The following is a 14237-nucleotide window of genomic DNA, read 5'->3' as shown; positions in this document are numbered from 1 at the left end:
AAGAAATACCTGTAAAGACGCACGTTACGATAGGGAGGAAACGTCGAATAATGGAACTGCAGTGATGAAACTTCATTTGCTGAAGTTAATACTCCCTTCACCTCGAAACCTGAAGACATGCTTTTTTTTAACTGGGAAATGATTTCTCGCGTAAGTGCCGAAAGAGGACACTTTTCACAGAAAATTGAAAAAAGGTAAGTCTTTAATTTAAGCCTAAGAAGTCTTTAATTTATTGATAGAGATGGACAAAAGATGAAACTCAAATTTTTTTGCGAAACAAGAGACAAGACTTTGGCATTTCTCATGTCTCGTCTCGTGTCCATCTCTATTTATGAACTGTTTGGTCCTTTCAATTTCAAAATGTCGTTTTGCAGTGGTTTTTATGCAATAATTTCCCCACGCGTCACAGTCATTTTTCTTCAAACTGAGAACGTACAGCGAGGGCGCGACCTCTTCGCTATGTGCGCCCTTCATCCATCTAGACTTAGACATCGAGGTAGCGACCGCGACTTAAACCTCGACCTCGATTGCGAGGTCTCTTCAGTATGTCTTTACCCTTACCGTTCCGATGGGTCTTCAAGAGAAGCATAAAATAACTATTTGGTTGACTACAAGTTTAAAGTGTATTTTCCATTAACATATGTTGACACCTCAATCAAACTTCCAGAACCGCCGAACATAATCAAGTAATATGTAGCTTGAATAAAGCTTTGACGCAACTCTCATTGAAGGTTATATACAATATAACGTACGCATCGCCTATCATTTGGATACAAAGACAATCGTGTGACCAAATAATAAGTTACAAAAAGCCGATTGTGTCTTTTTTTCTTCATGATACATAACATTAATCATACAGTTTTAAAATTGGCAGTTAGCACGGGCATCTTCCTGTATATTCATGGTATACAACATACTTCGTTGTGGTTTCAGAGATATGGATTGTGAGGAATCTTATTGGCTGGTTGCAGCAGTTCTTCAAGTATGACAAAGTTTGCAGTTACAAAAGTGATAAACGTATTAGAACATAGAGTATATATTCTACAACCATAGTTCTGACAAACGAGTACAATTCCTCCGTCATTGCTGGTAGGCCTGTATCACAATACATTTTCAACAAATTCGCGAAGTCGGCAACTTCCTTTTGATGGTTTATTCTTTGGTAGTCCAAACGCAATAACTTTCTTTCGTCATCGTTTTCTTTTTATATATATCCTTTTTATCCGGATCTACTAATGTATGAGTGTTGCTCATCACCATTGCTCATTTTAGTCAATCTACAGTGTGTCCATAAAGTCTGGGTACATAGGGGATTCTAATAATTTTTGTTTTTCCAGATTAAATGATGGCTCTATCTAAAGAAGAACAAGTTGAGTTGGTACTCTTAAGTGGACAAGAAGGATGGTCGTGCCGCAAAATTGCAGAACTTAACTTTCGACACACTCATTGACCACCTACTTGTTTTGCTGCCGTCGGGAAATTAATCATCAAGTTTAAAGAAATAGGCAGTGTGTTGGACAAACTCCTTTCCGGACGACCATAGACTTCAGACGAAACGAAAGAGGTTGGCTAAGGTTTATGCTAGCCCTAAGAAATCGCTTCATCGGACATCCACAGAGTTGGGTGTTCTACGGTCAACCATCCACAAAATCTTGATAGAGAAGTTTCATCCGTACAAGTTACAGATATTGCATCGCTTAAATAAAGATGACCCTGATAAACGCATGCAGATGTATGAATGATTTGCACATAAATTGGATGAAAATATCTATTTTACTAAAGACTGAGTATTGTTCAGTGATGAAGCCTGTGTTTTATGCCAATGTTGAAGTGAACAGACAAAATCTTCGATACTGGTCTCAAGGTAATCCACATTGGATAAGTACATCCAAACAGCAGGGCTGACAAAAAGTGATGGTGTGGTGTGGTCTGTGGTAAGCTCATGTGTTAGGACCTTTCTTTGATGAACATGTAACGGGTGAGACTTATCTGAACATGCCGAGAGACAAATTGATGCCTCAAATTGAGCGTTTGGGTAGGGACTTCCAGACTGGTTTCAGCAGGATGGGGCCCCTGCCCATTTTGCTGCAGCTGTTAGAGATTGGTTGAATGACAATTTTCCTCACTGGATTTGGGGAAGAGGTCATGTGGAGTGGTTCCCCTGTTCGCCACACCCTTCTCTCCTTGATTTCTTTTTCTGGGGTATGCTGAAAGAGAAAGTTTACTCGATGAAGATCAGAAATTTAAACCACCTGACAGAACGCATTGCCAGTCCGTGTGCTGAAATCGACGGCAATTCAGTCCTATTCCATTGAGTTCACCTTAATCTTGCAAAGTTCATCAAATTATGCATTAAACAGCACGGAAATAATGTTGGAAATAATATTCATTAATATTAAATTATTAAAATGTGGTTTTTCCCACCCAGACTGTATGGACACCCTGTATTACAACACTGACACAAATATTTGGTGCCCCAATTACTGGGCTCTAGGTTCATTTATTTGTTGGTCTTTGAAATTCATCAAGTCTTACAATATGAGGTAGCTATTTGACGAGCTTATTTTTATAGTCGTTCCAATAAGATTTATTGTTATCTTGTCTAACGCAATGTTTAATAGCAAAATAAAGGCGTCCACCGAGTCAATATGGTCAAAGGAAATAGAAGGTGCATCAAACAACAATTCCTATCGATAAAACACAATCACAGAACTGTAGCGTATACAGAATTTTGTCAAGATGGAATTAGCTTGCTTAATATCATTTCGCAATAATAAACCATTAATATTGGATGTTTTACGATACATCGCTTTGGGTCCAGAAAATTAATGTGATAGATGAGCCATTACGTAAGTGTTTTCTGTAAGAGGTCTAATATTGATCGCAGTTCTTTTGTGACGTTTAGAACAAATAAACATGGTGAGATGAAAGTTCTGTACTAAAAGTAGAGTATGGTGAAGTGTCTAAACTGAAATGTTCGTTCTACATAAAATGTCCACCTTAGACAACCGGACAACTTTAAGTGATAATAGTACAATATAACTTTGAGTGACAATATACACGTAACTCCGCAGATATTAACCCAAATTAACATTAAGCAGATTGCCAAGTGAAAGAAGTGCAACATAACAGATTTTACAGCCGTATTCATCCTTAGCAGGTCAATTACAGTATAAACGATATTTTACAATCTATTAAGCACACAACCTTTCATCTTACTGGATCACTACCAAGCATTAATCTTCACCTTTGTTTTTATGTTATTGTGATTACTATATATATATATATATATATATATATATATATATATATATATATATATATATATATATATATATATATATATATATATATATATATATATTTGTAATCTAACTTGGTGAGGCATTGTTTGTACGTATGAAACAATAACTCTTATGTACACGAGATTTGTTGACATTCAAGCTACTACATTTTTAAAATTTGAGTATGGAACGGAAGAAAAAGAGTTCCTTTGCAAGTAGTTGTTTGATTCCAATTTCCTTTCCGAAAGAGAGAGTGAAGTCAGACTCACAACGAGACAAATTGGATATAGTAACAATTTCCATGCCATGTTGTCAAAATATTCACCCATTCCTTCCTGACTCCTTCCCTAATCGAGATATGAGTTAAAATAATAAATCTGTAGATGTGTATCTGAAACATCAAATAACTGTTTTAGTAGATTTTTTAAATGTGCAAGAGTAATAAAAATGCTTCTACAGGGTGTTTCAAAACAACACCGACAACACTTGGGAGGTGATTCCTGACACCAAGATAAGACAAAAAGTATAGACCAACCTGGGTGCACAAATGCTTCCTTTCGGAGTTATAGGCTGCCGAAAACATGAAAAAATGAACTTTAAAAGTCCATAGCTCCAAGACTATGGGACCTAGTTTAGTCGGGTCAAAACTTCACTTAGGAACTAATATGTGCGCTATCCACATATACATGTTTCAGAATCCTGCAACAATTTTTATAGAGGGAGTTTGACTACGGGCATATAATTTGAAGTGCTCACCAACTACCTCTATAAAAATTGTTGCGGAAATACCCCAGGATTCTGATCCAGGATATTTGGATAGGGCACATACTAGTTTCTAAGTGAAGTCTTCATTCGACCACGATCGATCCCACAGCCTTGTAGCTACGAATTTCTAAAGTTTATTTTTTCATGTTTTCGGCAGCCTATAACTCCGAAACGAAGTATTTGTGCAACCAGGTTGGTCAATACTTTTTGTCTAATCTTGGTGTCAGGAATCACCTACCAAACGTTGTCGGTGTTGTTTTGAAACACCCTGTATAATTACCGTTTAAGGTTGTAGATATCAGTCCCATAGAAGTAGACAAAAATCTGTGATATGAATATCAATCGCTCTGCACGTTTCGAGCATTACCGAATTTGCCAGTTCCTCATGACGGCTCTACTTCCATGGACAAGGAAATCCTTCGTTAAAGTAAAGATCTATTTTTGGAGATTTTACGTTGTTTTCTTTGACACCCTCTCTTTTATGAAAGGTATCTCTATGAAGGAGAAGGAATAACTCACGAGGGGAAGACTCCTCGTCTCATCTTCATTGAAGTCACTGAGCACAAACGATCGGTTGTCACAATTCTATTTATAATAATACTCTTGTGTACGTATACTCAGTCTGCTTGCCTTTTCTGTAGGTTTCCCGACCTAGACTTCTTTTTAAGAATTCTAACGCACGGGTAGCCAACCTAACACACACTGCGCCACACTTCATTTCAAGGCTTGAAGGTATAACGACTCTCCCTATTTTGTTTATGTAGAAGTATTCCTAGTTATTTCTATACGGCCCAAATACTCTCTTGTTTGGAATGAATAACAAAGTGTTTAAATTTTGTCAGTCAATTCATTACGTCCCTTTCAGTATTAAGACTAAATGAGATGTGGACTACAGTTTATATGAAAACCTAACCACTCCAGCTCCCACCGGGAGTCGAACTCAGGTTTCCGCGCCAAGGGTGCGAACCAGGCCCGTATCCACGGGGGTTTAGGGGGGCCAGTCCCCTAAATTTTTGCTGGCCCCCGAAAATGTTCATGGTAGGCTTTCCACGGTGTTGAATTATAATATGGTTGGATCAGGCCCCCCTAAATTCTGCCCCCCTACATTTTTGGGCTGGTTACGTGCCTGGTACGAATCATATATATAGCCACGAGAAAATTCTCGGTGCGTGTTGAGTAGTTTTCCTTAGCAAAAAGTTATTTTTTTTATTTTTTTATAGCATTAATAAAACAAAACTGATCGAAGCATCAAATATAACTTATTAATACATGTGGAACAGTTCAGGCAATGGACCATCGGTAACAACTTTCGGTTTGAATACAACTCTTGGGATGCTGAATCGATTGAAAAAAAAAAACGCTTCTTGATATCATTTACTGATTTCTTCATTATGGAAATCAGTATCGAAACCGGAAGTAATAGTAAATTTGAACCACTTCCAGTTTTGGTATAGTATTGTTGATAGTCATGATACGTTGTCTTGAGATGCTGAATAGTTTCAAAGAAACAGCTCCTTGCTATCTATTACAGTTTTTATTCTATGGCGATAAACATTGAAACCGGAAATGGTTAATTTGAACGAGTTCCGGTTTGAATAGAGGGCTAGCCTAGGAGATGAAACCTACTCTTGGGTCTCTAAATCGATTGCAAAGAAGCCACCATTTTTGCTCTGATACATGTCGACAAACAGCGGACAGACATAACCACTCTATAAGGCTTTCGACACTTACAAATAGAAGTTTTGAAGTCTGAAAACGTTCAAACAAGTCTTTGTTTTAAATGACAAGTCTAAATACCAAATTTTATGTCTCTACCCTTCAGAGGTATGTACATTTTACTATAATAATTGCATCCCTATTCCCCCACTTCTTTCTCGTCGAATTTCCAAAAAACTTAGTAATAGCTTACGTTATACATCCCATGAACTGTCAAAATGTCAAGTTTCTAGCTTAAGTAGTTTGGCCTGGGCGTTAATCAGTCAGTCAAGACGATCTCTTTTATATATGCACACCAGGATATGTCATAAGTTTTCTGCCACACACCATGTGGGAAATGGAAATGCAAGGGAACGATGTAGAAGAGACTTTACTTTGCAAAATGCAAACCGTTGTACTCTATAGTGAATACCCATATTTCCGCAAAGTTACGAATCCCCCATATATACACCGTTCCGTGAACTTAGAGTCAAAAAAACATTTATACCCCACGCAGTACATCATTATTGACGAATGCTTTACCACAAAGAAAGTGCTCCATTCCACGGAATAAGTAGTAATCTGAAGATGCTAAGTGCTCCATTCCACGGAATAAGTAGTAATCTGAAGATGCTAAGTGCTCCATTCCACGGAATAAGTAGTAATCTGAAGATGCTAAGTGCTCCATTCCACGGAATAAGTAGTAATCAGAAGATGCTAAGTGCTCCATTCCACGGAATAAGTAGTAATCAGAAGATGCTAAGCCAAGAATGTGCGTTAGGTGATAACGGTTCGACACCTTCCAAGTTACGGAAATTTATTGGGTGATACGAGACCTATAGCCGGGAGCATTATCCTGCTACACCAACAAATGTTTGTTTATTATTATTATTATTATTATTATTATTATTATTATTATTATTATTATTATTATTATTATTATTATTATTGTGATACAGCTTGATACTTTCATTCCATTTGCTCACTGTACAGCTCTCAACGTTCACATTACGACCGTGAGGACTATGGGACTTTCAAAATTTCACCATACTAAGTATTACTATGTTCAAACAATCCCTTCCCCCTCTCCAGGGTGTTGTGTCCTGGTCTGGGTTCAACTATTGATTACTGGTATCTCGAGTCAGATAGTAAATCCACTTTTCGTCCGACGTCACAATTCTTTCAATGAAACACTGATCCACGTGATTGTTGAATAGTGCTTTGCACACTTCTACCCTTCGTTGTACCTGCTCAGGCGCGAAATCATTGGGGATAATTTGGCACCTCTGTACACCTTGCCAACGGTAGCTAATATCCTTTGTATGGTTGATTTTAAGACATCCATCTCTGCAACCAACATACAGATGCTGGTGCTTGAATTTGCCTTCACAGCTTGACGTACAGCCTCCATATTGAAGGAGTGAAATCTCTCTACATAGTCTTTTGTAGCAAGTCATAATCACCCTCTTTGAATTTTTTGACCCATACCTTAGCTGTGTTGTAACTCATTGCATACTCCTCTTTCGCCGCACGGATGTTCTGTGCTTTTTATATATATATATATATATATATATATATATATATATATATATATATATATATATATATATATATATATATATTGTGTCTCTCAATTGAAATTCATACAGCAGCAGCTCACGAATAAGTGTTCTTTGCTGCTACATATTTCAGATCAGATCATCACCTACCACGAGACTAAAAACGGCCATTAATGGATATTAAATATCAAGGGAAGGATTCATCTGTACATTAGAGTGTTGGCTGCTATGTTCTTGTTAACCATTAATGTTTCCAGTGGTGCCCATTTAATAATATATGCAATCAATGCACACAATTTCATCAACGAGGAGATTTAAATAATTGATTAATTATTATTAATAAAATTTATGTTTATTATTTTCTCTATTATGTCGAAAGTTTGAAATAAATCCTTTTTAGCAAGGACACGCGCTATTTTAATATATCAATAAGGTATTTTTAATCTTTCCTTTAATATTATATAAAAGAAAGCGTTAAAACGCAGTAGCTTCGCTTGAGTACGCCACTGCTGAAATGGATTCTAAAGCTTAGTTATAATAACCGTATCAGTGCTTAGAAGTAATTGTGCCAGGCCCTCAAAGTGTAAATTAGGATGTAAGAGTTAAAGTCATTATGAGGGGTAACTTAGTTATTGGGCTTTACCGTCTATAGTTTGCAAGACAAGAACTAAATACAGGGTGTTTGAAAAAGAACTCCCTAGCTTTAAGTATAAATTTAATTGGGAAATTAATGAAAACTTACATCAATGAGTACATATCATGAAAGAGAATTCCTTCAAGTTTTGTTTAATGTTGGTAGACTTCAACGTGGGATCCATTTATGGCCCTGCACACGTCGAGAGGATATTCCACTTCTCGCCACGTATTCACCAACATTTCAGGTGTAACTGTCCCAACCAATGACGGAGAGGTTTTTGCTGTAGGTGGTTCACCACCATACTGACGTCTAAAATTACGTTGCACTGTTATAACTGACTCAGTTTTCACAAGCCAAATAACACACTGCGCTTTCTGTTGCGGAGTACACATTGTTGCTGAGTTTCTCTGCACTTCACGCCTGCCTGGACTGAACTGAGGAAATAGAAAAAAAAAAAAACAATACTTGTGCCGTCTCAAGGTCATGCAGACCTGCCAACTCCAGGGGGACCAAACTTGGAAAGTTGATGAATCAAACACCACAAACTAGAATAGTGTATGTCACTTTGTACAGATTCTAGAACACATTACAACTAGGGAGTTATTTTTCAAACACACTGTACAGGGTTTTCATAAAGTATGGACGGATTTAATTCGCTTATAATTTACATAAAAATCCTCATATTGAAATCAAATAAAGTGCAAACGGTAGCGGAAGGATTAAATTTTTACCTGTAATCTGCACCAGCTCAGTTCATTCACCGCCACACCTCCAACTGGGCGCCATTTACGTCCACACATTCGCGTAGGCGGCGCTGAAATCCACTCACAGCGTTCCGCCGTGTTTGATCCGAAATGCCAGCCACAGACGCCCTGATTTTGTCCTTTAAGTTCTCCAAACCACTTGGCTTCTTTGCATAAACTTCCGTTTTCACATGACCCCAAAGCCAGAAGTCGCAGGGGGTAAGGTCGGGTGATCTTGGCGGCCAAGCGGTCGGGCCACCGCGGCCAATCCATCGGTTAGGGAATTTCTCGTCAAGGAACTGTCTCACCTTGATTGCACAGTGAGGGGGTGCCCCGTCCTGTTGAAACACGATGTCGTTCTGGATTCCACGTGCCTCCAGTTCCGGAGTGAGGTATTTCTGCAACATATCCAGGTACGAATGGCCATTCACGGTCTCCTCTTCAAAAAAGAACGGTCCAATCAGATGATCATAGGACACACCGCACCAAACGTTCACTTTAGGGCTATCTCTCTCATGTGTCTCAAATTCCTTTGGGTTTGCCGTGCCCCAAACACGACAGTTGTGTCGGTTAACCTTCCCGGTGATATGGAAGGTGGCCTCATCTGAGAACATGATGGCTGAAAGGAGAACGTCGCCATGTTCCAACTGCTTGAGCATGGCGTCACAGAAGTTGAACCGGATGACCAAATCTTCATCATGCAGATCCTGGACTATTATTGATTTTGTAACCTTTGGACCTGATTGTCTTCTTGGCTATCTTAAACACGGTTGTCTGTGGAATTCCGAGTTCCATGGACCGTCTAGGAATAGACTTCTGTGGGCTGTTGATGATGCTTTCCCTTACCCTGCTCACTGTTGCAGGCGATGTTGGCTGCCTCCCACTTCGAGGACGGTCCAGGACGCTTCCTGTCTCCAAGAACTTAGCATGCCACTTTCGGATTGCACTCTCAGTCGGTGCCGGCTTTTTGAACTCTTTGGTGAACTTTCGACACACCAGAATTGGTGATTTTAGCTCTGCGTACCACAGAACACATTGCGCTTTCTCTTTCACCGACGCCATCTTTGATACGGAAAAAAAGTAGTCTTCTCAGAGGAGTTTTTCATTTATTTATTTCTTTAAAAGACACACACACCAATACAGCTTACAACTTACTTTTAACAGTCAACATTGAAACAACAATGAAAACAACAAATGGATGGAATTTGGTAAGAAACTGACCCTTGCCCTCCCTCTCTTAACGTGTTCAGAGTTGCCGCTTATCTAACAGTGTTGCCAACTAAAAATTTAATCCTTCCGCTACCGTTTGCACTTTATTTGATTTCATTATGAGCATTTTTATGAAAATTATAAGCAAATTAAATCCGTCCAGACTTTATGAAAACCCTGTATAATATTATTCAAAGGAGATACCCAGTTGTGTGCCTTCTGGTACCAATGGAAATCAGCATTTTGTAACGGTAGTAGCACTCGGTTCATAACATCCTGTGAGTGGCTGCTAATGGTCACTTGATAGTTGTACTGCTGATAAGGAAAGTTGGTTTAGCTTGTTCCAGATCGCACCATGATTATCCACCAAAACTTCCAGAGGGACTGTGATCATTGTAACGAATTGAATGAAACGGTTGAAGGAAACTAAAAAAACTTCACATACATGGTTGTACACCACAAAGTTCACATAGCATGAGCTGAGATCGGACCAAGGACCCCATGCACCAGAGGTGAGTGCTCTATCCTTGAGCCAGCCCACCCAGTCTCTGTTTAGCTTGTGATTCCATTATATCAATAGTAGCACATGTGAAATAGATTGACCATCCTTGTCATAAGGTAATCACAAAACAGAGAACCATATTGTACTGGTCTATATATCTAAGTTATAGACTGAAGAAATTTTATAGACAAGAAGTGTTTCAGTTTTTGTGTATGTATACACACCAGAAACGTTAAACCATTTTCTTGCTTCAGAAGCTCTACAAGTATAAACAAAAAGAAAGGAACAAGAGAAAAAAACTATATAGCTTTCAACTACTGCTTACCTCTGTCCAACGATCGAACACACATCCCTGCAATAGCTCTTCTGGGACTGGAATTCGCCAGTTGAACTCGAAATGTTTGGTCATGGCGCTCAGCAAACGCCGCTCCAAAAATCAGCCATGCAAGAACCTGGAGCAAACAGAAGGAACGTTTTGAAATATTTCATAATATAGAATGGCTATTCTTATTTTTTTAAAGAACTGGATTACATTAGAATGTATGAAAGGGGAAACAAACACGAAACGTGTACGAACACAAATGCACTTCTTGCTCAAGTGACGCGTTAGTCTGCATAAAGATCAGTAAATACTGTACTGTAAACATTTCTAAAGACAGTGCGTTAAAATACGCTCAAATGTGTTCAATGACTCATTGGCCTTACTTCATACTATTTAATTAGTCAATGTGCTTCGTTTGGTAATACACGGTCTGATTTAAATTAAGCATATTTCAGGGTGTTATTTCCTCTTTTCATCCAAGTATAGGAAATGTTAAGTTTGATAAACTTCGAGTTGGTGAATGTACGATCTCAATATGTTGGTAAATAAAGACTACCTAAGATCATTGAGCTCTGTTCATATTTTCATTAAAGTTGAAAATTACCCAAACACAGCACAGTACAATAAGCATTGACTATTTTGTATATATTGATTGTTAGACGTAGTAATGTTAAAATTCGAATAATTCGAATGTTAAATTATCCGAAGTATGTTAATTACATGTTCAAAAATTGAATTATTCAAATATTAAAACAACATAGTTATTCTAACAATAAACAATTGCTCGAATGGTAAATTATTATTTCATGTACTATTCAATAGAATACACTGAATAATTATTCAAGTAGTAAATACTTGATTAATTATTTGAATGTAATAACAATAATACGATGATCAATCGAACACAAGATTCTAATATTGCACTCCAGATTTCCAAATGCAATAACACTAATAATAATTATGCTTTCTCCCTTTATAGAACCACGTGCTTAACCTGTATTAATAAATGAGCTACAGTATACAATATAAACATTTCAATGAGCTGTTTTTTCAGACAAAACGTATCAGCATCTGCTTCGAGCTACTATACAGATCAATGAAAAGTGATTAGTTTTTTTTTTTTTTTTTTAATGAAGCAACCTAAAAGCAAGACATTAGAAAGAAAAAAATCTGAATTGCTTCTGCTTATGAAGACACCAATTACAGTATGACTGATTGGAAGCAATATGGAACCTTGATCCTTGAACTATCTGAATTCTATGTCCTTCACGCTTCTTGCTACCTTTGAATGACAAAGCAACACAAGACAGTCTGCTTTAGCAAACGGCCATGTTACAAATAATAACATCACTATTGAATTATTAAGCAAGGTCTCTTTAAGCAGAAAACATCTGCATAAGAAAACTGAGTCGCATATATAATATGTATGCATGAAACGCCTCAACATGTTTATTCCATTAGATAACTACGCCTCCACATAGGTTATGGACTATTATAATTTGCATGTTTAATTTGAAATAAGTCCTGTCATGTTTTTTTTTTTTTTTTACAAATACTAGCCACGTATCCACCTTTTAAAATCTATCCACAACTCTTGTTTCTATTTACTCCAACTAAACTATAAGGCAGTTCTCGTAGTTAGAGGGTTAGCGTACGCGCCTCTGGTGCAAGGGGACCCCGGTTTTGATTTCCGGTGGGGACTCACATAGTTCGGATCCCGCGCTAAGCTATAGGCCTGTATCTATGTCTAAATATAGCATTGTTACTGAAAGGGACACTGGACTCTAATGCAAGCAATCAATCTCTATACGAATTCTCAAACGAGAGAACTTCTACATTGGCTGGTTCAGTGGGAATTAAATTTCTTAAGAGGTTCTTTACTCTTTCACTGCGTAGGTGGTCTGACACAAATTAGCTTATAAATTGCAAAATTCCATGAAAAAAAATGCAAAATATGAATTTATTATAATTTTTGTTTATTATGAATTGAATCCACCCACGCACATTTTCTTTCTAATATTTTGGTCCATGTATATAGCAAACAGGACATGGAAAACCTAGAGCGATATCTTTTCGACAAACCCAAGATAAAGAGTAAAATAAGATAAAATAAAATAAAATAAAATAAAACTATAGTCGACATGCCTTGATTAGGGAAACTTCCTTCGAGTAGACTAAAGTCGACTTATACATGAAAGGGTATGAAGTGGGATCCGAACCACTAATCGGATTTCTGTTCAAATAAGCATTCCACAGCCGGGAATAAACAGAGAAATCGCGCGTATAATTAGCCACTTCTGGCAACGGAAATGTGTACCTCTAAAAAAAGCAGTTATTTCCAACTTTCCGTTGTATGGCGTACGAGCGCACTATTACGATCTGAGAGAAACAGGAGCAAAAGAAGGGAGCGGACGAAAGTAGGGCAAAATAGAATAAACAAGTATTGAGTGTACGTGTAGTAATGGTTCCACGAAAAGTATGCCTGTAAAACTATCGATTTTTTTTTTAAATTAACGTCCGGTTACCTGTCAGATCTTCCCCTTTCTGTGTGATTTGATGGAAAGGGGAGCAGTAAAATGTAACGTCACAGAGCATTCAGTTGGAAATGACTGTCCTAAAGGATGAATCGACGAGTTGCCTTTCTTGCTGTTATTGTTAACATTTGTTGGTTATTTTTGAAATAATTGTTAACTACCATTAATTACTTATTATGGCAGTCTTAAAATACTAATGATTCTACGTAGTTGTGCCTGATTCCGAGTTCGATTACCGATTACAGCATGGTATATGGGTATTGACTTGTCATTGTGGAACAATGAGTCATCTAAATTAAGAGGTCGGATCTTGAAAGTCAGAAATAATGCCTTGGAGCCGATGTGCTCATCAGGAATTTCGGCGTAACCGAACCGATCCGATCTACTAGCAAGAAGTTTGGTTTGATCTCAAGTGTATTAGTACTCTTCAGAATAATCCAATGCAATACTAGAACCACCAATCTTATTTATGTATATAATTTGAAGTTAACAACCCAAAACTCACATAGAAATAAAACTATATACAGTAAAACCTGTGTATGTTGGAAACTATCGCTATAATTGAAAACTGAAGAAAATGTGTGCGTGTTTTGAGCGAAAACTATTGTAGATTTTAACATACTTATTTCTAATGTGGTAACTAATTATTGCCTACTTGTTAGCTTGTATTTTATAAGTAATAAATAATAAACATTAATTCTACTGTATAATGTAGATCATTATATCTATTACTAAACAGCCATACTAACAGCTATCGCTATCGCTTGTCTGCCTGACGCTAGTAGATACTTATTGCTAGAGTACAGACAATTTGCAAATTTAAAACTGCCATATTTAAATATTAGCGTTAATATTTTTGTAATTGCATGTTGGTTAGTGGGCAAAGTTAAACGATATCAATCTGTTAAATGTAAGCAATTAGAGCTTTTAAATAAAAGTACAATTTTGAACGACTGCTTTAACTATTTCTATTTTAAAAAACTATTA

The 14237-nt window shown here is 37.3% G+C and overlaps 1 protein-coding gene across 3 annotated transcripts in view; it reads right to left on the bottom strand.

Moving 5' to 3' along the window:
* Positions 1-14237, bottom strand: part of norpA (no receptor potential A) — a 387967-nt gene that overhangs the window by 128011 nt on the left and 245719 nt on the right. For all 3 annotated transcript variants that reach the window (XM_081771645.1, XM_081771642.1, XM_081771643.1), the window contains exon 4: positions 10720-10846. In XM_081771645.1, coding sequence (XP_081627771.1) covers positions 10720-10803 — 84 coding nt within the window. In that variant the 5' untranslated portion in view covers positions 10804-10846. The remainder of the gene's footprint in view (positions 1-10719; positions 10847-14237) is intronic.

This window comes from Thermobia domestica, chromosome 9, assembly GCF_964235325.1.
Source record: "Thermobia domestica chromosome 9, izTheDome1.hap1.1, whole genome shotgun sequence".
NCBI lineage: Eukaryota > Metazoa > Arthropoda > Insecta > Zygentoma > Lepismatidae > Thermobia > Thermobia domestica.
This window is presented reverse-complemented; position numbering and strand designations above follow the sequence as displayed.